The sequence below is a fragment of the Artemia franciscana genome, unplaced genomic scaffold, assembly GCF_032884065.1.
Source record: "Artemia franciscana unplaced genomic scaffold, ASM3288406v1 PGA_scaffold_168, whole genome shotgun sequence".
In the NCBI taxonomy this organism is placed as follows: domain Eukaryota; kingdom Metazoa; phylum Arthropoda; class Branchiopoda; order Anostraca; family Artemiidae; genus Artemia; species Artemia franciscana.
Window position 1 is genome coordinate 372,500 of NW_027062638.1, and position 20,855 is coordinate 393,354.

The 20,855-nt window shown below is 36.7% G+C and overlaps 2 protein-coding genes across 3 annotated transcripts in view; one reads left to right on the forward strand and one right to left on the reverse strand.

Annotated features, from left to right (window-relative positions):
• Positions 1–1,162, reverse strand: part of LOC136041353 (FUN14 domain-containing protein 1B-like) — a 42,498-nt gene extending 41,336 nt beyond the window's left edge. For both annotated transcript variants that reach the window (XM_065725998.1, XM_065725999.1), the window contains exon 1: positions 946–1,162. In XM_065725998.1, coding sequence (XP_065582070.1) covers positions 946–1,106 — 161 coding nt within the window. In that variant the 5' untranslated portion in view covers positions 1,107–1,162. The remainder of the gene's footprint in view (positions 1–945) is intronic.
• Positions 1,163–8,272: 7,110 nt separating this feature from the next.
• Positions 8,273–20,855, forward strand: part of LOC136041354 (lysine-specific demethylase 6A-like) — a gene marked incomplete in the record, with an annotated part of 159,744 nt that continues 147,161 nt past the window's right edge. Inside the window, 1 exon segment of the mRNA XM_065726000.1 lies at positions 8,273–8,475. Coding sequence (XP_065582072.1) covers positions 8,399–8,475 — 77 coding nt within the window.

Consider the following 20,855-nt stretch of genomic DNA (forward strand, 5'->3'; position numbering starts at 1 on the left):
CTGCAGTAGTATCTGTACCTTAGCATGTGATTTTCTATAGGCAATTCTCTTCTTCATATTAATTGTAATGGATACACGCAATTCAAAATTCAGCAATGGCAACAAGTGCCAGAATGAAGAAGTTGGCTAATGAAAGTTCCATGGAGTATAAGCCTACATAACTTGGCATACATTTTGGCACATGAGGGAAGGGGAGACTAAAGTATGTTTTAACATAAGTCACTATATGTTAGAACATTGTCAGGAATATCCCTTTTTAGCATGGTTTTGTAATTCAAAACCTTGCTAATAAGATTTGAATTGCATATGCTTTGCTTGCATCTAATATCACAAATCTTAGTTGGTTTCACCTTTCTAAACCTTACACATCTAGCTGTACCAGAGGGGGGATTGATTTACAACACAAATGAATACCATATTTAGATTAAGGCTGAAATTCTGACTCTGAAGGATGCTTAGTTCTTAGCTTCTCATTAGTGAGTTAATCTGAAAAATTTAGCATTTTTCCTGACTGGGAAAGTGGTTGAATCAAGTGAGAGAAAATTTCAAGAATGTATCTAGAGCCAAGTCTTTATCAGAACTTGAACAGGGACATACCTATTGTGCATGAAATCTTCCAAACCCCAGAAGCAAGAAAAAATTACATTTCTAGGATATATGTTAGACCATAGATTCATTCCCAAAAGATTAATTTAATTAGCCTTAACAGATTACCTTCCATGATCAATAAAGGCAAATAATCATAAATTTTGCCACAATTAGGGCTAACCTTTCCTATATAGCCAACAGGACCTCTTTGAGGGGGGGGCTGCATTGTCAGAAAGTAAACCATGGAATTTGAAGAACGAACAGAATAAAAATCTAATGGTATTATTGTTCATTAGTAAACCCTATCTTTCATAAGTTTTCCATGTTTTGCCTACAATTTTAGCAAAAATTACAAACCATCCAGATACGCCTCCAAATACAGCTTGCTTGGTATTTGACGTCTTTTTTAATTCTTTGTAAAGATGATCAAAGTAACTAATTTCCCCTTTACTAGGAGCACCCGCAACCAAATCCTTGAAATTAAAGGATTCAATTTTATCTTTACTGGCTTTTGCCATTTTTTTTTTACTTTATTGTAGCAACATTGCAACCGATCTAAATTTGTCGCACTTCTCCGAACCAAATTGCACGGCAGAAGATTTTCGCCAGATAGTTAAAGTCCTTTACGCCAGTTTCCAAATCACCCACAAAAATCTAAAATAAACTGAATTGTAAGCGACCCTTTTTCTACCCAGATCTTCACTATATCTCTGAAACCGATCTGAGCATTATTTCCTTTTGTAGTAATTGGTTTGAATTTTCTTCTGCTTTGAGTTTGTTTCCAAAGAAATACTGTTTTGTTTACACATATCAGAAAGACCTAAATGAAGGGAGAGTTCAAAAGAGCAAACTTAACCTACAAAATCCAATTAAAGTAAGCCGAAGAGTTTGAGAAAAATTGGATCACCCCGTAAAGTGTGAATGCACCGTATAATGCAAGGATCTCTGAATTGTATGGGTAGCAATGGATTGCAGCGGTAGCTAGCAATATAGCTACCGCTATATTACCGTAATAAAGTATTAAAATTAAAACGATGTGATTATGTCATGTTAGCAGTGTTAGTTTAGATATTATTCATGATGATTGCCATTCGGACAAAATACATGATACTAATCATATCTGCCAAAAAAGTGCAACTTTGAAAAAAGCACCATGTTCCAAAAATTTTAGCCCACGCAAAACAAGTAAGTAATTTTACAAATTACTTTTTTGTTTGACACAAAATAAGAGGGTTTTGATTATATCACCTGTGTTTGAAATGGGTTTCTCATCTTTGCATCACAAATTTTGTTTCATAGTGGTAAAACCACCATCCAGCCATTGCTGATGATTGGCCAGAAATTGCGGCAATCATATTCAAATAATGTAAGCATAGCAGAAATAAAGATGCGTCAATTCCGCGTATTATATGATTTTTAAGTACCTAATTCCTCAGATCAATACTTAGCCAATATAAAAGACCTATCTTAAGGTTGGGAAAAATGTGTTTATAGTTTTTAGTCCAGAAGGCCAGGGCAGTTTAACAGCTAATTCATCGCGCACTATATAAAGAATCATTCAGTTGTTAAAATGACAGTGAGCATAATCACATAAAAGATTTGAAAGAAATCAAACAGGAAAATGATTGAGCGTTTTATTTACTAGACCTATGGATCAGTTCTGCTGGAACACATTAAGTTTTTGGACAAGTAATTTAGGGTTTAAAATGCATGATTTCACCAAAACTTTGTCCGAAGTACTTTTGTGTGGCTAAGACACAATGTTTTTCCTGAAAACCGACAGATCATTAAGAGCAGTAGCCACGATGGTATTCTTTAGGATAGATACTGAGTTTTAAAACTGAAGGAGTGAAATTTTTACTTCACCTAGCTTTTCCTCTAACAGTTGTAGTCGCTCCTATTCTCTTTTTTAAATTCAAAGAAGCTGCTTACAATTCCTGAAATGATTGGTGATAAAAGTACAAGGATGCTTCCACCAGGTCGAAGAAGACGCTTTATATTCAGTTTAGACCGTTTTTCTCTTCTAGACTACTAGCAAATACATGATGGGTTAATGCTCTTTTGTCTGTTGCTTAATTAGTTCTGGCATCTGAACATTACCTTTAACTAAGCTTAAACAGATGTATGATATGAGACTGAAAAATTCCCCGTCAACACGGGTTCATTTTCAAGTACTTCCTTTAGTGTCATGACGTCAACCAATTACCTCTTTTGTTTTTCGCAGAAATATATACGGTAATTTAATTTTCAGAGGTGTTGGTAACTATACGCAAATTTGCAGTTGCATTCTAGTTGAAGTCCAATAGATTGTATCTATAGGGTTTATTTATTGACTTATTGCATGCCGAAAAGAGAAATTAAGGAACACCAGGGTGAAAAATGTTTGCTCAGAGTTATGCGATAGTTTGAATCGCAAACTACTCTTTAAATAAAATGAAATTTGCAATTCAATGGGACTGTTTTCATGAAATTGTTGTGATGAAACAGATTTTGCAGTGCGATAGTTACGGAAATTTTTTCATGGTGAACACGCAAAGGGAACAGCTGTAGCATCTTCTAGGGGTATTGTTAAATGGATTCAGCTAAATCATTGATAATGAACTAAGAATTTGGCTTTTTAGTGATAAAAACGTCAAATTTTATTATAAACTAGACCTACGTTGCCTGGGCAACATGAAGTGTTGCGGCAACCTTTGTCCGGCTTCTCCGACTAAAGTGTTGCGAGAGCAAAACTTTGGTTTTGTTTCTTCGCTATCGATCAGTAATCACATGATCAAAGGCTATTCCTCAGCGTTGAAAAAACAACAACAAAATAGTATCGAAAGAAGGGACTAAATTGACTTTGTAGCCAGTTGAACTTTATCCTTTTCAATCGTAGACATCGTGACGGATGAAAACTCGGAACAATATCTATATATATAAAAATAAGTTGTCTGTGTGTGTGTGTGTGTCGAGTGACGTCATGTTTGTGTGTCGACTGACGTCATGTTTTCGACTGACGAAATTACAGACCGGGACATCGGGACACAAATGACGACCGGGACACCGGGACATAGGGAATATAAATGACGACCGGGAAACTCAAAGAGAAAGCGACCGGGACACAAGGAATGTTCGATTAGCAATCACCGTCAACAATGCACCGGGACACAAATGACGACCGGGACACAGGGAGTATAAATTACGACCAAGACATAAGTAAAAAAAAAATATAAAACTAAAAAAAAAGGTAAAAACTACAAAAAAAACTAAAAAGAAAAAAACCTAAAAACTAATAAAAAAAACTAAAAAAGCTAAAAAATCTAAAAAAACTAAAAAAGAAAAAAAAAGATAAAAAGGAAAAAAATTGAAAAATAAAGGAGAAAAACAAAACTAAAAAAAAAATAAAAATAATAAAAACTAAAAAGGTAAAAACTACAAAAAAAACTAAAAAGAAAAAAGAAAAAAAACTAAAAAAAAGTAAAAAACCAAAAAAAAGCTAAAAAGAAAAAAAGGGGAAAAACACAAAAATTTATTTCATCATATACCAATTCAAAAACGAATGTATATAAAGACCGGGACACCGGGATACAAATGACGACCGGGACACAGGGAATATAAATGACGACAGGGACACAACGACAACGGGGACGCCGGGGGACACAGGGGGTATATAAATGACGACGGGGACACAGGGAATGTTCGATTAGCAATCACCATCAACAAAGCTCAAGGGCAATCTTTAGAATCATGAGGTATAACTAAAAAAACTAAAAAAAGGTAAAAAACTAAAAACTAAAAAAAAAGACCAATTCAAAAACGAATGTATATACAGACCGGGACACCGGGAGACAAATGACGACCGGGACACTGGGACACAAGGAATCATGAGGTATAGATCTGAATACAGATTGTTTTCCCATGGACAATTATATGTTGCATGTTCAAGAGTCGGTAAACCTGACAATCTATTCATATGCACAGACAATGGGACAGCGAAGAATGTTGTATATTCGCAAGTTTTACGTAGTTAAAAACATATATATATATATATATATATATATATATATATATATATATATATATATATATATATATATATATATATATATATCTATATTCACAGGTAGGACACAGGGACACAACTACAATGGCGCGTAACTAATATGGCGCGTAACGACTTACGCGCGCGGGGGGGGGCTTGCCCCCACCAACTAGGTGTTGGGGTGGTGCGAAGCGCCACCCCAACAGCTAGTCTTAAATAATCTAGTTGCTTTTATAAAGCTATCCCTAACTTTTCAGGGTCAAAGTACCATAGATGACATTCTGGTAATTATTACGAATCTATCCCGTTGTTTTACATTCTCGTTTGTGCTTGTTTCTTCACTATCGGTTAAATGATGAAGTTGTCAGCCTATCGAAGTTTTTAAAACGGTATGTTCAAACAAGAACGCAATCAGTTATTCCTCAGCGTTGAAAAGACAACAACTACAAAATAATATCGAAAGAAGGGACTAAATTGACTTTGCAGTCAGTTGAACTTTTTTTTTTCAATTGTAGACATCGTGACGGGTGAAAACTTGGAACAATATTTTATATAATCTAGTTGGTATTATAAAGCTATCCGTAACTTTTAAGGATTAAATTACCATAGGAGACACTAATTATTACAAAACTGCCTCATTGTTTTACGTTATCGTTTGTACCCGTTGCGTAAACACTTAATTCTTTTAGGTTTAAAGATATCGAGCACAATGTGCATCAATTTGCACAAATCTCTATCCCAAAGTGAACAAATTCTTACTTAAAAGTTCACCAGAAACAAATAAATGGGCAAACCAACTGGCAAAAGTTGTAAACCCTTCATCGCTGAAGATGATTGTAGCCCAACAGCTGATTATTACTTACAAATCCCCTACATGTTTTACCACTGGAACCAAATTGGTTTAACAATCAAATACACCGGAAACAAATAAAAGGTACACCAACTAGCAAAAGTGGCAAGCCCCTCATTGCCGAAGATGATTATGAGCTAACAGCCGTTTCTCACCCAAAGTGAACCGATTCTTACTTTTAAGTCCCTCTCCCGTGATAGGCATCAAGTTCACCGGAAACAAATAAATTGGTGCACCAACTAGCACGGTTGCAACCACTCATCGCTGAAGTTGACTGTAGCTTAACAGCAGATTATTACTTACAAGTCCCCTACATGTCTTACCACTGGAACCAAATTGGCTTTACCATCAAATACACTGGAAACAAATAATAGATACACCAACTAGCAAAAGTTGCTAACCCCTCATTGCCGAAGGCGATTATTACCTAACAGCCGACTGTTGCTTACAAGTCCTCTACATGTCTCACAATTTGTATCTTCCTAGATTTCGTTTTAGTGTGTATCTTACTACTGAAGTTGTTAACCCCTTGAAACTTTCAAACTGGTATACCTCATGAAGGAATTTTTGTACCAAAAAATGGATGTCATATACATCGATCACCTCATCAAGAGCTATCGAATGCCGTCAAAAAAATTCTATCTGTCTTAGTTCATAAGCTGATTTGTTTTGCCGTAGGCCAGCTTTCTAACGTCACCCCTTAGAAAGGAGCAAAGGATAAGCTCTAGTTTCTTTAGCAATGAGAGAACTTTTAAAGTTTATTAGGCACATCTGATACCATTTCTCTACCGCAATACCAAGTCCAAAAACTGAATGATAAACTCAGCTGAAATCACGAACAAAAATGGGTAGAAACAGTAGATGGCAGCACTTTTCCCATGCACTTGACCCATGGGAAAATGCCACATTTTTGCTTCTGTAAATTTTTCTATTTATCACTCCCACATATACTACGGGAGTGATACTACGTATACTACGTGCCAGGTAACTCCCGCGTATATTTAACATTTGTAGATTTTAATCCATCTTCAACTTGAAAGTGGTGCCTGCCTGCTAGAACGGAGCGATTTCCACTCGAAAGCAGAAACATGGTTTGATGAAACGAAAGCTTGGCTGCACAGCTTCAGATACTCCTCTGTGACATAAGCTATATAACTCCACTTCACATCGCACACCATAGGCTCTGGCTCGTGGATAAGCAAAAACCATCCTTTTTGACCCCAGACAAGAGTTCTACAGAGCTTTCCAAAATGTAATGTCATATTCATCAATCTGGTCTGAAGTCCAAACTTTCCGTAAGAACCGTACAGGTTAGACCCTTACCAGTTCCCAGGAATAAGCTGAGACTGGCGGTATAGGAAAAAAAAACGAGACAAAACCAAAGTGTTGCTCTCGCAACACAATTTAGTGTCTGGTCCAATAGTTTTCATCTTGTCGTAGGACCCATGCTATATACTCTCATAATAGTTAATTTAATTTGGATTCTCTAGCAACGTTTCATAATGATTTTTAATCATCTTTGTGAAAAGCGTCGTCACATCAGACATTGAGGTACCGGGAATAAATGGACTGAATGAAGTTTCTGATTTTCAAGTTTAAAGTCAAAATACAACTAAGGGTGAAACAAACTGAATAGACTGTGGCGAAATAGACATGGGATAACATGTGTGATTCATTCTTGAAATTGACTTACTTGTTGCTTTAATAAACACCGTCAAGGCTGCACCCATACAATCATTTCCTCCCAATGTCTTAAAAATTCAACTTATTTATTATATTACTCGAATCCCTTCCCATGTCCATTAGAAGACTGAAGTGAAAATATGTTTCCTAATAAGTTTTGAATTTGAATGGTCACAAACTTCTATGATTTTAGCTTCACCATCAGGAGATTTCTTTTCACTTTGAAGAAGTAAATTTTGTAACTTCTTAGATATAAATATGGTCCTTTCCTCTGAAAGTGTCTCTACTTAATGTTAGCGATGTTACTTGCAATGCCTGAAAGTGTTATTTAATTTTAATTCACTTCGAAATCTCGGAGAAACATTAGAAGATAGGAACGTGCTTTCCCAAGCTTTTTCCCAAGTATAAGAGTCGATTGAAAATACATTGGACACGTTTCCTGGAAAAAGAATAATAAATTGCTGAATATTATCTTTTCGGCCATCCATCTAGTGCCAATTGAAAAATGGATTTTCCCTATCCGGGGTGAAATTAAGTTGTAGGGAAAAAAAATTAAAACTTCTTTAGTGTGAAGATGAAAGCTCTGAATTGATTGGCACGGGGGATGAGCTAGGCATCTGCGTTTGACTAAGATGATTGTGGCTTCTGTGAGTTCTTATTAGTAGGATTAATTATTGTGGGGGTATTGGTGTTGGTTTAAAAGTAATTTTTTCTAGATATCTCTCGTTATTTACTGAATTTACCTCCCCCAGAGACAGGCTTTGCTTTTTAAAGAAGGTATTAAGTGGAGCTAAAAAGTTTTTATTTTATTAAGTGTATGTTTTTTTCAGTAAGCAGTCCTTCTTCAGAAAGAAACGAGCGAGGATTTTTATTTAGGCTCTTAAATTCTAATAGTATAAAAACTCAAATGGATTATAAAGCATATCAGTGTGATGGTCTATGTTAAAAAGTTATAAGTAACCTATAAAATTCTTTCATTTCCCAATATCCATTCTTTGCTGGTAGCTTATACATCGGAGATCCAAATGTTTATAGAATCGGCACATGAATCTCCCAAATACAGACGCACTTTTATGACTTTTGGCATTTTTCAAGGTATGAAAAGGAATGTGAGGAATGTGCAATCTTGCTGATTAGAGCAAAAATATATGAATCGTACAAGCAAGAGCCTTTAATTTCGTTTTGTTGAAGCCCCACTGTATTTGAGCTGCATTGTTGATTAAGAAGCGAAATTTGATTATCACTTTTCAGTGATGGGAATGGCTTTAAAGAATCAAGAAGAAATGTCACTTTCATCTATTGAAATACAAATCCTTTCAGAGTTTGATAGGTATGTTTAGATTGAAAGAGTGCATGTAACTAAGTTACTATATTTTTTTAGATACTAGGCCAAGTTAGCCTACTCAGTTCCTTTTTTGATGCTCTCTCCAAGTATGGGAATCAGTGTACATGCAAATAGCCTGCACCCCCTCCTCATTCTGAAGGTCTCATATTTAGTCTAATTAGGCTAATATTTAAAAGGTAAAAAAGAGCAAAACAATGATACTCTTGCTTTATAGTATGTATTATGTTTCTTTTAACCATACTTATATTATCCACAAAAAAAGAATATATCATCTCCTAGTTAAGATAGAAACATGTAATTCATGTCAAGTTAAAGCTTTGGTGAAATTCTAGTTACTTGACTTCTTGCTATCTCAGAAAGGGCTTAGGTTAGGAAAATCAAACTTTTGGGGATGAATCTACAGATTAAAGTGTGTCCTGGGAAGGTATTTTGAAGCAACTACCTCTACTCCTTCTCCCTCTAGAGGGCCCTGGCCTTTAAAAATATGTGTGTTATAAAAGTGAAACCTTGCAAAATAGATCTTCTGCTTAATTGAAGTACAACAAAATTGTTTTCAGCTTCATAACTTTGTTTAATTCCATTTTATAAGGTTTTAAAGATATGCAAATACATTTCCTAAATTTTGAAAAAAAAACATTGATATGGCTCAAAATTCTACTCAAATAACAGGAATTGCATTTTCAGAACTAAAGGCAGAGAAAAAGCAACTAGTAACTGAAAATTAAGGTAAAATTTTAATTTGTCAAATTTTCAATAGAAGGAGTAGAGGTGAGTACTTTAAAATATCTTCCTGGGACATACTTCAGCCTGTAGACCCATCCCTGAAAAAAATATTTTCCTAACCTAAACCCTTTCTGAGATAGCAAGAACCTGAAAAAATTAAAGTTTGGCTACCTTTAGCCTATAAAATTTTGAAAGAATTTAAGTTGTTAATTAGTGTGATCTTAAAACATATGCTAAAATTTTGACCTGGCAATCTGAGGACTCTATGGGCTATTATCAAATAAGTAACAAGGGCATACCAACTTTCAAAAATCCAGAACACCAAATGGCCTTTGCCAGATTTGGTAAAAATGTTCCTGGTATAATAAGGACTACACCATGTTTGTTAGAACTGTAGTCCTAAGGACTATAGTCCTAAGTATCATCGCCTAGCTTTCAGGCAAAATGTCATACAACAGCCTATTTTGAATATTTCGTATTCTGCAGATCTTAGGTGGGTAAAGTTAGGTGGGTTTTAAGTGAAATTTCACTGGGGTTATACAAAGATTGTTTATTCTGCTATTTCAGTTTTAGTCTGGGAAATTATGAATGAAACATGTAAAGGATATTGTGTTTGATTGGTTGGAACCTAATAAATAAAACCATCTTCCTATTGTGAAACAATCAACTTAAATTCAAATGTGGTTACATGGTGCCTAATTAGAAAAATGAAGTATTTTTAACTTATGAGTGGGTGATTGGATCTTAATGAAATTTGATGTTTGGAATGATATTGTGTCTCAGAGCTCTTATTTTAAATCCCGACTGGATCTGATGACATTGGGGGGAGTTGGAGGTGGGGGAAGCCTAAAATCTTGGAAAACACTTAGAGCAGAGGGATCAGGATGAACCTTGATGGAAAAAATAAGTGCAGGTTCCAGATACATGATTGACATAATTGGAACTGATTTGCTCTCTTTGGGGTAGTTGGGGGGGGGGGGGAGTAATTCTTAAAAATTAGAAAAAATGAGGAATTTTCAACTTACAAATGGGTGATTGGATCTCAATGAAATTTGATAGAAGGATATCGTGTCTTAGAGCTCTTATTTTAAATCTCGACCGGATCTGGTGACAGGGGCAAGTTGTTGGGAGGGGGAAACCTAAAACTTGGAAAACACTTAGAGTGGAGGAATTGGGATGAAACATGGTGGGAAAAATAAACACAAGTCCTAGATAGATGATTGACATAAATGGAACAGATCCGCTCTGTTTGAGGTAGTTGGGGGGGGGTATTTCTGAAAAAATAAAAAAAATGAGATATTTTCAACTTACAAATGGGTGATTGGATCTCAATGAAATTTGATATTTAGAAGGATATCGTGGCTCAGAGCTCATATTTTAAACCCGACTGGATCTGGTGACATTGGGGGGGGGGAGTTGGGAGGGGAAACCTAAAACTTGGAAAACACTTAGAGTGGAGGGATTGGGATGAAACTTGGTGGAAAAAAAACACAAGTCCTAGATACATGATTGACATAACCAGAATGGATCCGCTCTCTTTGGGGTAGTTGGGGGGGGGGGGTTAATTCTGAAAAATTAGAAAAAATGAGGTATTTTTAACTTACGAATGGGTGATTGAATCTCCATGAAATTTGATATTTAGAAGGATATCGTGTCTCAAAGTTCTTATTTTAAATCCTGACTGGATCTGGTGACATTGGGGGAAGTTTGGGGTGGGGAAACCTAAAATGATGGAAAACGCTTAGACTGGAGGGATTGGGATGAAACTTGGTTGGAATAATAAGCAGAAGTCTTGCATACGTGATTTACATAATTGGAACGGATCCGATCAATTGCGGGGGGGGGGGGGGGGTAATTCTGAAAAATAAGAAAAAATTACGTATTTTTAACTTAAGAAGGAGTGATCGGATGTTCATGAAACTTCATATTTAGAAGGACCTCGTAACTCAGATATCTTATTTTAAATCTCAACTGGATCAAGTGTAATTGGGGGGGGGGACAGTTGGGGGGACCGGAAATCTTAGAAAATACTTAAAGCGGTGAGATCAGGATGAAACTGGATGGGAAGAATAGAAACCTGTCTAAGATATGTGACTGACATAACTGGACCGGATCTGCTCTCTTTGGTGGAATTGGGGGGTGGGTAATTTTGAAAATTGAGGTATTTGTAACTTACGAATGGGTGACCAGATCTTAATGAAATTTGATATTTAGAAGAATCTTGTGCTTTAGAGTTCTAATTTCAAATTCCGACCAGATTCTGTGACATTCGGGGGAGTTGGAGGGGGAAACCGGAATTCTTGGAAGACATGAAAATAGGGGTATTTATATATTACAAATAGATGATTGGATCGTGATGAAATTTGATTTTTAGAAGGAATTCATGTCTCAGAGCTCTTATTTCAAATCTCGACCAGATCTTTTGACATTGGGGGGAGTTGGAGGGGGAAATTTTGGCAAAACACTTGGAGTGGAGGAATTGGGATGAAGCTTGGTGGATAGAATAAACAAATGTCCTTGATACGTGATTGACAGAATCGTACTGGATTCACTCTCTTTGGGGGAGTTGGGGGGAGGGGTTCAGTGATTTGGCGAGTTTGGTGCTTCTGGATGTGCTAGGGCAATGAAAATTTGTAGGCGTGTCAGGGAGCTGCACAATTTGACTTGATAAAGTCGTTTTCCCAGATTCGACCATCTGGGGGGCAAAAGGGAGAGGAAAAATTAGAAAAAATTAGGTATTTATAATTTACGAGTGGGTGATCGGATCTTAATGAATTTTGATATTTAGAAGGACTTTGTGACCCAGAGCTCTTATTTTAAATCTTGACCGGCATTAAGCCTCTTATTTTCCTTTTTAAATCAATCTATTGATTCATAGAATTTTGTTAGAGCTCATACCATATGATCTCTTGGCTCTTAGCTCTTCTTGCCTTGTCACAAGTGCCATATGAGCTCTTAGCTCTTGTTTGTTGTTGTCAAGGAAAAGGATTACAGAATATGTCAAAGGTAGGGAAAAAGGATTTGTTTAGTCATTTTAGTCTTGGTGTAGAAGATCATATTCAATAAAGGAAGAGCCATCTAAATATCTTTGCCTTTGCAGGCTTGGAATTAAATTCAAAGCATGGTAACACCTCATTTTAGTGTTCTGGACAAGTTCAATCCTAATCATAATAATATGATTTTAACTAGGAGTTCTATGACAGGGAATGTGTCATAAATGTTTTTATTTGGGAGGTACTTAATGTTGGAAGCATGGTGGTTCTTAAAGCCAAGGAGTTCCTTGACATGGCATTCTGTTTTATATAGAAAAGACCATAATACCAAGAGTATTTTGTCTATGTTCATTGTGTTGCAAGAGCAACACTTTGGACTTTTCGTGTTTTTTTTTTTCCTAGCACCCCAATTTCAGCTTATTCCTAGAAAGTGGTAAGGGTCTAACCTCTGCAGTTTTTATGGAAAGTGTGGACCTTAGGCTGGATTGATGAATATGACTTTGCATTTTGGAAAGCTTTGTAGAGCTCTTGCCTTGGGCCAAAAAGAATGGTTTTTGCTTGTCCTTGAGCCAGAGCCTATATTATGTGAAGTGACTTGGAGTTTCATAGCATATATGAGTGAGAACTATCTGAAGTTATGCAGTCATGCTTTGGTTTCATCAAACCATATTTCTGCTTTCGAGTGGAAAGCTCAGTTCTAGCAGGCAGAGGCGCCATTTGGGGGGGGGGTCAGGGGTGGGCAAATGCCCACCCCAGATTTTCCAGGGGGCCCAAGCTTCCACCACAAAGGGCCCTTTGCCGGCCATAATAATCCATTATGTCCAACATAATCCATTCTGTCCAATTGATTTGAAATAACTGCATGCCTATTAACCAAAGAGCGTAATTACTTGACGACCCTTGGGGTAATTACGCTAGTTGCTATTAATTATTGTAAACTTTGAAAGTAGGTAAGGTCTCTGCCAGAACACCAAATTATCGACAAAAAAAAGACAGATTCTATATAGAAGTAAAAATTTTGAACCAGAAACCTCTCCCCTCCCTCTCAAGATACGAAGCAGACCCGTGCCCTGAAAGCTCTAGGCTACCCCTATCAACTCTGTCTCCCATCGCATTCAATGCAAAGAAGCGTTTTCCCACATTCCTGCTTTGTAACGCACGTTCTCTTTGCAATAAAATAGATGAGATTTATGTAGTATTAAGGCAGAACAATGTTTCTGTTGCAGCCATAACAGAAACTTGGAATCTGACTGAAGTGACAGGAAGGCTAACCGGTTATGCCCTATACCTCAAAACAAGACAAGCTCTTGGTGACCAGAGACTAGGCGGTGGAGTAGCCCTTTACGTACGTGAAGATATCCCAATGAAGGAGCTACGTGAACTTGAAAGCACTGAACATGAGGCTGTGTGGGTTTGGTGCAAACCATCGGCCATGCCGCGTGCTTACTCATGCAATATCTTTGCTTCAATCAACTACCCTGAAAGTGCTAAAAACCGCCGTGATCTTTTCACATACCTCCAAAAGACTGTCGACCACCTTCGTGCTTTCTATGGAAGTCCTGCTATTGTTCTGGCTGGGGACTTTCACCAAACCAAGAAAAGCTGGCTAGCATCATGCCTTTCCCTCAAGCAGGTTGTAAATTTTCCAACACATGAATCTGGCAGCATACTTGATTTAATCCTGACCAACTGTGAGACATATTACCAATCCCCTGAATCCCTTGGGCCGCTTGCCTGTTCTTATCATAACGTTGTGCTCTGGTCAGCTGCCTATTCAATACCCAAGCCTAAAATTAAGCGTGTCAAGTATCGTCCGCTTACTGATTCAGCGATTTGCACCTATGGTCGATGGATAGCTATTTACCCTTTTCCAGAAGTGTATGGAGACAAAAGCCTCGATAAAAAATGCCAACTTTTCAACAAAGTTCTCCATGCCAAATACCTCGAGTTTTTTCCTGAAAAGACTTTCGCTAGATGTGAAAGTCATAAACCCTGGATAACCCCTCAAATCAAGAAACTAATCCGAAAAAAGTGCAAGCTTTTCCAAGAAGGAGATTTGCAAAATGCAAAAAAATTGCGAAATCACATTACCTCTCTCACGAGAAGTGCGAAGAAAGATTACGGGCGTGAGAAATTTTTGGACAGTCTTAGGCACACTAATGCCAGAAAATGGCATAGAGCGGTCAAGCAAATCACTGGCAAGTCCATTCATAACAGCATAAAAATAAGCCACCCTGATGCTGATGATGAGGTTAATCAATATTTCACCCGCATCTGGACCTCATCTCCTTCTCCCACACAAGTCCAGAAGTCTGAAATACTTGACTCCTGTGCAGATGAAGGTGAAGTTGTTATCGATGAGAAGACAACCTGTAAGACCCTGATGAAGGTGAAAGTAAACTGTTCAGCTTATCCAGACGAACTTCCACCCAAACTGATTCGAGAATACGCCCCTTTCATTGCGAAACCACTCTCTGTGCTGATAAACCTTTGCTTTCGTATGGGGATCTTTCCAGCTGTTTGGAAGAAAGCTTCCGTTAGAGTAATACCGAAGGTTACCAACCCTAAGAGCTGTGACGAACTTAGACCTATTTCGCAAACACCATGCCTGGCGAAAGTGGCCGAGACCTTTATCATGAGGGCCTTACCTGATCAAATCCAGGGATCTATCGACCAGAGACAATACGGCGGACTGAAAGACTGTAATACCTCAGTGTACCTAGTGAGGATGTACGATAGTCTCCTTAAGTGGGTCGAAAAAGGTCACAGTTTTGTAGACCTTGGTGCCATAGATTTCCGAAAGGCATTTGATCTAATCAATCACATTGTAGCTGCCCTTAATCTCAAGCTAATGGGGGCTAAGAAAAAGACTCTTACGCTCGTGTTGGACTTTCTCAGTCAGATGATGCATCGTGTGTTTGCTCTCTACGAAGGTGACACCAATTCCGAATGATCCTCATCCACCTGTGGAGCCCCTCAGGGCACTAAGCTTGCAGCTGTTGTATTCTTGTCTGTAATTAACTTCCTCATAGCTGACTCAGACGACCGCTACAAGTTCGTGGATGACCTGTCATTTATCCTGAAATATTTAGTACAAAACGGAGTTGTGACGCCTCAGTTCAGTTCAAATTTTTTCAGTGTTTTCACAAAAGAGTGCGCGGAGCTAAATCTTGAGATTAATGTGAACAAGTCGAAGATAGTGCGCTTTAACCCGCTAAAAAGTGATGTTATGGAGCCAAATGTTCCATTCCCTCTAGCAAACAGTATCAAGATCCTTGGAGTTACTTTTTCCAATGACTTCAGCTTTGCCACACATATTGAAAACGTGGTTAAAAGTGCAAACGCTAGTCTACAGGCTTTACACGGTATGCGTAGGTTCAGTGCAAGCACAGAGAGTATTAAGTATGCATACATAGCGTATGTCCGCCCCATTCTGGAATATGGGTGTCCTGTTTGGGTGCCCTCAGCACTGAGAACAGTGTATCTTTGTCAGGAGCTTGAATCAGTTCAGAAGCGAGGGGTATCGATCATCTTGGGCCGCCTTGACATCCCCTACGAAAAGGCTCTTGAAGTGCTAGGACTGCCGTCACTCCAAAACCGGTACGAAACTCTGATAATGAGTTTCGGAAAGCACTTGCTTTCTAAATCTCAGCACTGTGACATTCTACCTGATCAACCTCTACCATCAAGAACGAGAAAGCAAGATAAGTTAGTTCTCATTAAAACAAGAACAAACCGATATGGTAATTCTTTCGTCCCGGTTTTCGTCAAAATGTATAATAAGAGTTAGTATTTATAGTTTTATTTATATTTACAAGTGTAGCTTGATTTTGTATATGTTGTAAAAAAACACAAATCAGCGACAGCTGTCAAGTTTTTGCCATTAAACCTGTCTACTACTACTACTACTATATATAATAAAATTCTCGAGTTCTGTCAAATGCCTATTTGCTAGATGATTACGCGACACGAAGTGAGTCGGGGGGGGGGGCATGATGGAGTTTATGCCCACCCTGAGATTTGGTCCAAATGGCACCTCTGCTAGCAGGCAAGCAGGCAGGCACCAGTTTCAAATTGAAGATGGACTAAAATCTAGGAGCGTTAAATATATGAGGCAGTTACCTGGCCCCACAGCCAATATATCTTCTTTAAGTGATAAATAGAAAACATTATAGAAATAAAAAAGTGGGGATCGAAAGTACTGCCATCTCTTTTTTCTACCCATTTGTGTTGGGGATTTCAGCTGAGTTTATCATTTGGTTTTTCGCACTTGGGATTGCAGTAGAGAAATGGTATCAGATACACCTTTTAAACTTTAAAAGTTCTCTCATTGCTAAAGAAATTAGAGTTTATCCTTTGCTCCTTTCTAAGTGATAAAGTTAGAAACTCGGCCTACTGCAAAAAAATCAACTTTTGAACTAAGACAGATCATTTTTTTTCGACGCAGTTAATAGCTCTTGATAATCTGATCAAAGTATATGTCATCCATTTTTTGGTAGAAAAATTCCTTCATGAGATATACCAGTTTGAAAGCTTAAAGGGGTTGACAACTTCAATAGTAAGGTACATACTGAAACCAAAAATAGGCCCATACAGAAATGGTGTCAAATATGGATCTTAAACCCTTAAAAGTTCTCCCATTGCTAAAGAAATTGGAGTTTATCCTTTGCTCTTTTCTAAGTGATGATGTTAGAAACTTGGCCTACAGCAAAAAAGTCAACTTTTGAACTAAGACAGATAGATTTTTTTTTCAACGGCAGTTGATAGCTCTTAACGAGCTGATCAAAGTATATGTCATCCATTTTTCGATAGAAAAATTCCTTCATTAGATGTACCAGTTTGAAAGTTTAAAGGGGTTGACAACTTCACTAGTAAGGTACATACAGAAACCAAAAATAGGCTGTTACCAATTGTGAGGCATATAGGGGAGTTTTAAGCAACAGTAGACTGTTAGCTCATAATCATCTTCGGCAATGAGGGGTTCTCAACTTCTATTAGCTGGTGTACCTATTATTTGTTCCTCATGTATTTGATGGTAAGACCAATTTGGTTCCAGTGGTAAGACATGTAGGGGACTTGTAAGTAATAATCGGCTGTTAGGCTACAATCATCTTCAGCGATGAGGGGTTTGCAACTTTTGCTAGTTTCAATGAGGGGTTTGCAAATTTTGCAAGTTGGTGTACCTAGTATTTATTTTATAATCCTTTCAGATTAACAACTTCAGTGTTTAATCGAAGCAAGGAAACAAAACCAAAGTGTTACTCTCGCAATACTTTACTCGGCAGAGCCGAACAAAGGTTGCCGCAACATCTCACGTTGCCCATGCAGTGTAGATCTGGTTTTTCTTGGTTTGATAAGTGGTCAAAGTTATGAGGAGTAAGATAGTTTTATTTGACTTCCTCTATTTTAATGCAAAATTAGATCTTAGAATAGAGCTTTGTATTTAGAAATTCTCAGTAAATTTTAATCATTTTGATTTCACAAGGAGCCATGGAATGGGAATTTGTGGCTGAATAATTTCCAGTGAATATATAATTTTCAATCAATATATGCTTTGGCAAGTTTCAAACTAAGAAAAAATCAAACACTTTGGGTGTACCTGTCTCTTTAATACTAGATTACCAGATTTGCACTTGAATATTCATTCTCATTTACATGTATGTATGGATATTATCTAATCCTAGTTTAATATTAAAAATAACTCAACTTAAAAAAGTATTGGCTGTATGACATCTCCTTTAAATCATCATGCAAAATAAATGCCAAATAACAATGTAAACCTGTGTAATTTATATTTTATTAAAATATATTGTTAATCTTTTGCTTATATTCTTACTTGTAAATATAGCTTTCATTACTAGAGTAGTAGTTTATTCTAATGGAAATTTTACATTACCTCAAGTAATTCTTGCTGGTAGTAAGGACAAAACCCGTAGAAATTAGCTAAAGATGATAGGGACCCAGATCAGTGGGTGCATCCCAACCTGTGAGTAATTGCTTCCTGTGCCAATTTTCATGGACTTATTATAGTATGATCAATAGTTTAAGGTTTATTAGATTAGGGAAGTGATCATTTAGCTAAAGAATGGAGATGACTTTGTTCTGGCTTAAAATAGAGATGTAATGTAGTTTTACACCCTCATTGATAAAGTGGTAATATGACAAGATAAAATGTTGATCGATAGTGAAAATAAGTTACAGGCAAAAGAAAGTAAGATCTTGGCAGGAGTAAAAAAGAATCTTTAAATATATAAATATATTTATCAATGCTCAAAATTATATTAAGTATTAAAGTTCTATAAAATAGACTGTTCATAATCTTAGAAATCAAGCTGGTTGGGGGAATTGTAACCCTTAGAAATGAATCCAGAGCCTAAATTATGTTCTGCATTCAAATAACCATGATTCAGATATTTTCAAATAACCATCCCCTAATTCTATTATTTAAAATATCAAGCAATGGCTTGGAAGGTCTTCATCAAATTTATTCTTTTCATTTTGGTTAGAGCTTACTTTTCAGTAACTTCAGGTTTTAAAAACAAGATTCAAATGATTTGAGTTGAATTTTAAGCTAAATTAGAATTTTTTTCTTTTTTAAAATTGCACTCATACTTTCCAAATTCCTTAAAACAATGTAAGTCATGGATTATCAAAGATATAAAGGTAAAGGATACAGCATTGGACTTTACAGTCCCTAATGGCAGTGCTGATGTCCATTTCGTGGTTCTTCAGCCAGAAAGTGCAATGGGGGTTGAAGTCCAGTCATCCTGTGCTTTCTCACACCCTTTCCTGTTTACCATCCCCAGATTTTCCAGGTACCCATTTAGAGTTGGGTCGACTCTGGGTGAGCTTACGGAATCACGCCACTGAACCCAACTCCACACCGAATAACCATCAACACCAGCACTCAAATACCTGCCCTCACAGACAAAAGATTTCAAGTTTAATGTTCTAACCATTTGGGCTGGGTGGCTGCAATATCAGGTCTCAAATTGAAGATATGATGGTCAGTAAACTTTAATTGGGACTCTTTTGGGCTCTAGGTTTGTTGTATTATTGGTTAGTACTTCTTTGGTGTGGAAAGATTAATACCAGCCGTTGAGAGATAATCCCATTGCATAGCTGAGGCTCTGGATTTATTCCTGAACGTTTTATTTACTTAAATCAATGACTTCTTCAAATACCAAAAAGTCCATTATCTGAAACACCACCTTTAAATCTTTTCGTGAAAATCCTTCTCTTGATAAGTGTGCTGTTTCATTCCTATTCACCTATCCAGGTGGGAACCTGAAAACATCACTCAAAACCGAATTTAGACTAGTTCTTTATGTTCCCTTTTATGTATTATAACAACTTCCAAAATTATTAAAAAAAAAGTCGGTTATCTCTGATTTTGGCAAAATGTTGGGAAAACAGAAGACGGCTGCTTTTTATCACATTTTTTTTTTATCACTGAATTTTACCTCGAAAATTCGAGGGCTAAAAAAATCATAATATTATCCATTCTATTAGTTGTGTAGAAATTGCACAATGCTTGTGTTGAAAATGTAGCACAATGGATTGTGTTCGAGGTTAATTGAAATTGATATCTTCATCTTTATATTATTTGCAGTGACATAAATCCATAAAAATTACTCAGAGGGGGTGTTGTATTTTTCCAAAATCTGGGAGGTTTGCCTGTTTTGTGTTTTTTTTTTGTTTTCAGTGCAAATACCTGAAAAGGTAGTTTCCAGGGAAAGTTACAAAAAAGGGTGTTTTTAAAACTAGGTGACACTATCCCCTCTTACGTATCCCAATTGACACCACTGACTGTATAAAGTAAATTTATGTTTAGACACCACTGATTGTATGAAGTAAATTTATGTTTAGACACCACTGATTGTATGAAGTAAATTTATGTTTAGACACCACTGATTGTATGAAGTAAATTTATGTTTAGACACCACTGATTGTATGAATTAAATTCATATTCCGTCAAAAAAATGTAAACATCATTCAGCTGAGAACTGCACCCCAATGCTGGCCTATTATTATTTTAGTTTTTGGAGATGATACAGATTAAACTCAGGCTATGATAAATCTGCCTTTGTCTTAAATTTTTATAAGCGATATTAGTCATTAAAGTAGGCCAGGGCTAGTTAGTTTAAAAGGTAGGAGGTTGTGGGACACATTATCTTAGGCACTTTAGGCACTTTTGAAATATTCTACCACACCAAATGCTGTAAAAAACTCCCCAGAATAAAAACCAATCCAATCCCTGTTTTTTAATATTTCTGACAATAGGCTCTTTTGCCTTTTGACCAGAGAATATTGAATTTGCTACAACATATTTGTATTCAGTGCTTGTGTTGACCCTGAATTCTGTGTCCAGACATATTCAGCCCGTTGAAGCCTCATTATGTTTTTTTTTTGTTATTTTTCTTAATTGGGGGTTCTTGATTGTACATAGAAGAGTTTTTTTTGTCTTTGTGTTTTTATGTTTTCCTGTTCTTTTTATTTTGTTGCATGTGGAGTTTCAAATTAATAAACTGAGGACTAGGATTTTCATAGAAACAGGGAAAGTCATGATTTGCTTTGGTTAGTATGTTATTGAGAAAGTACTTTGCGTGATGTTGTCCATAGTTTGTTTCCTGTGATGTGTTTGGTAGA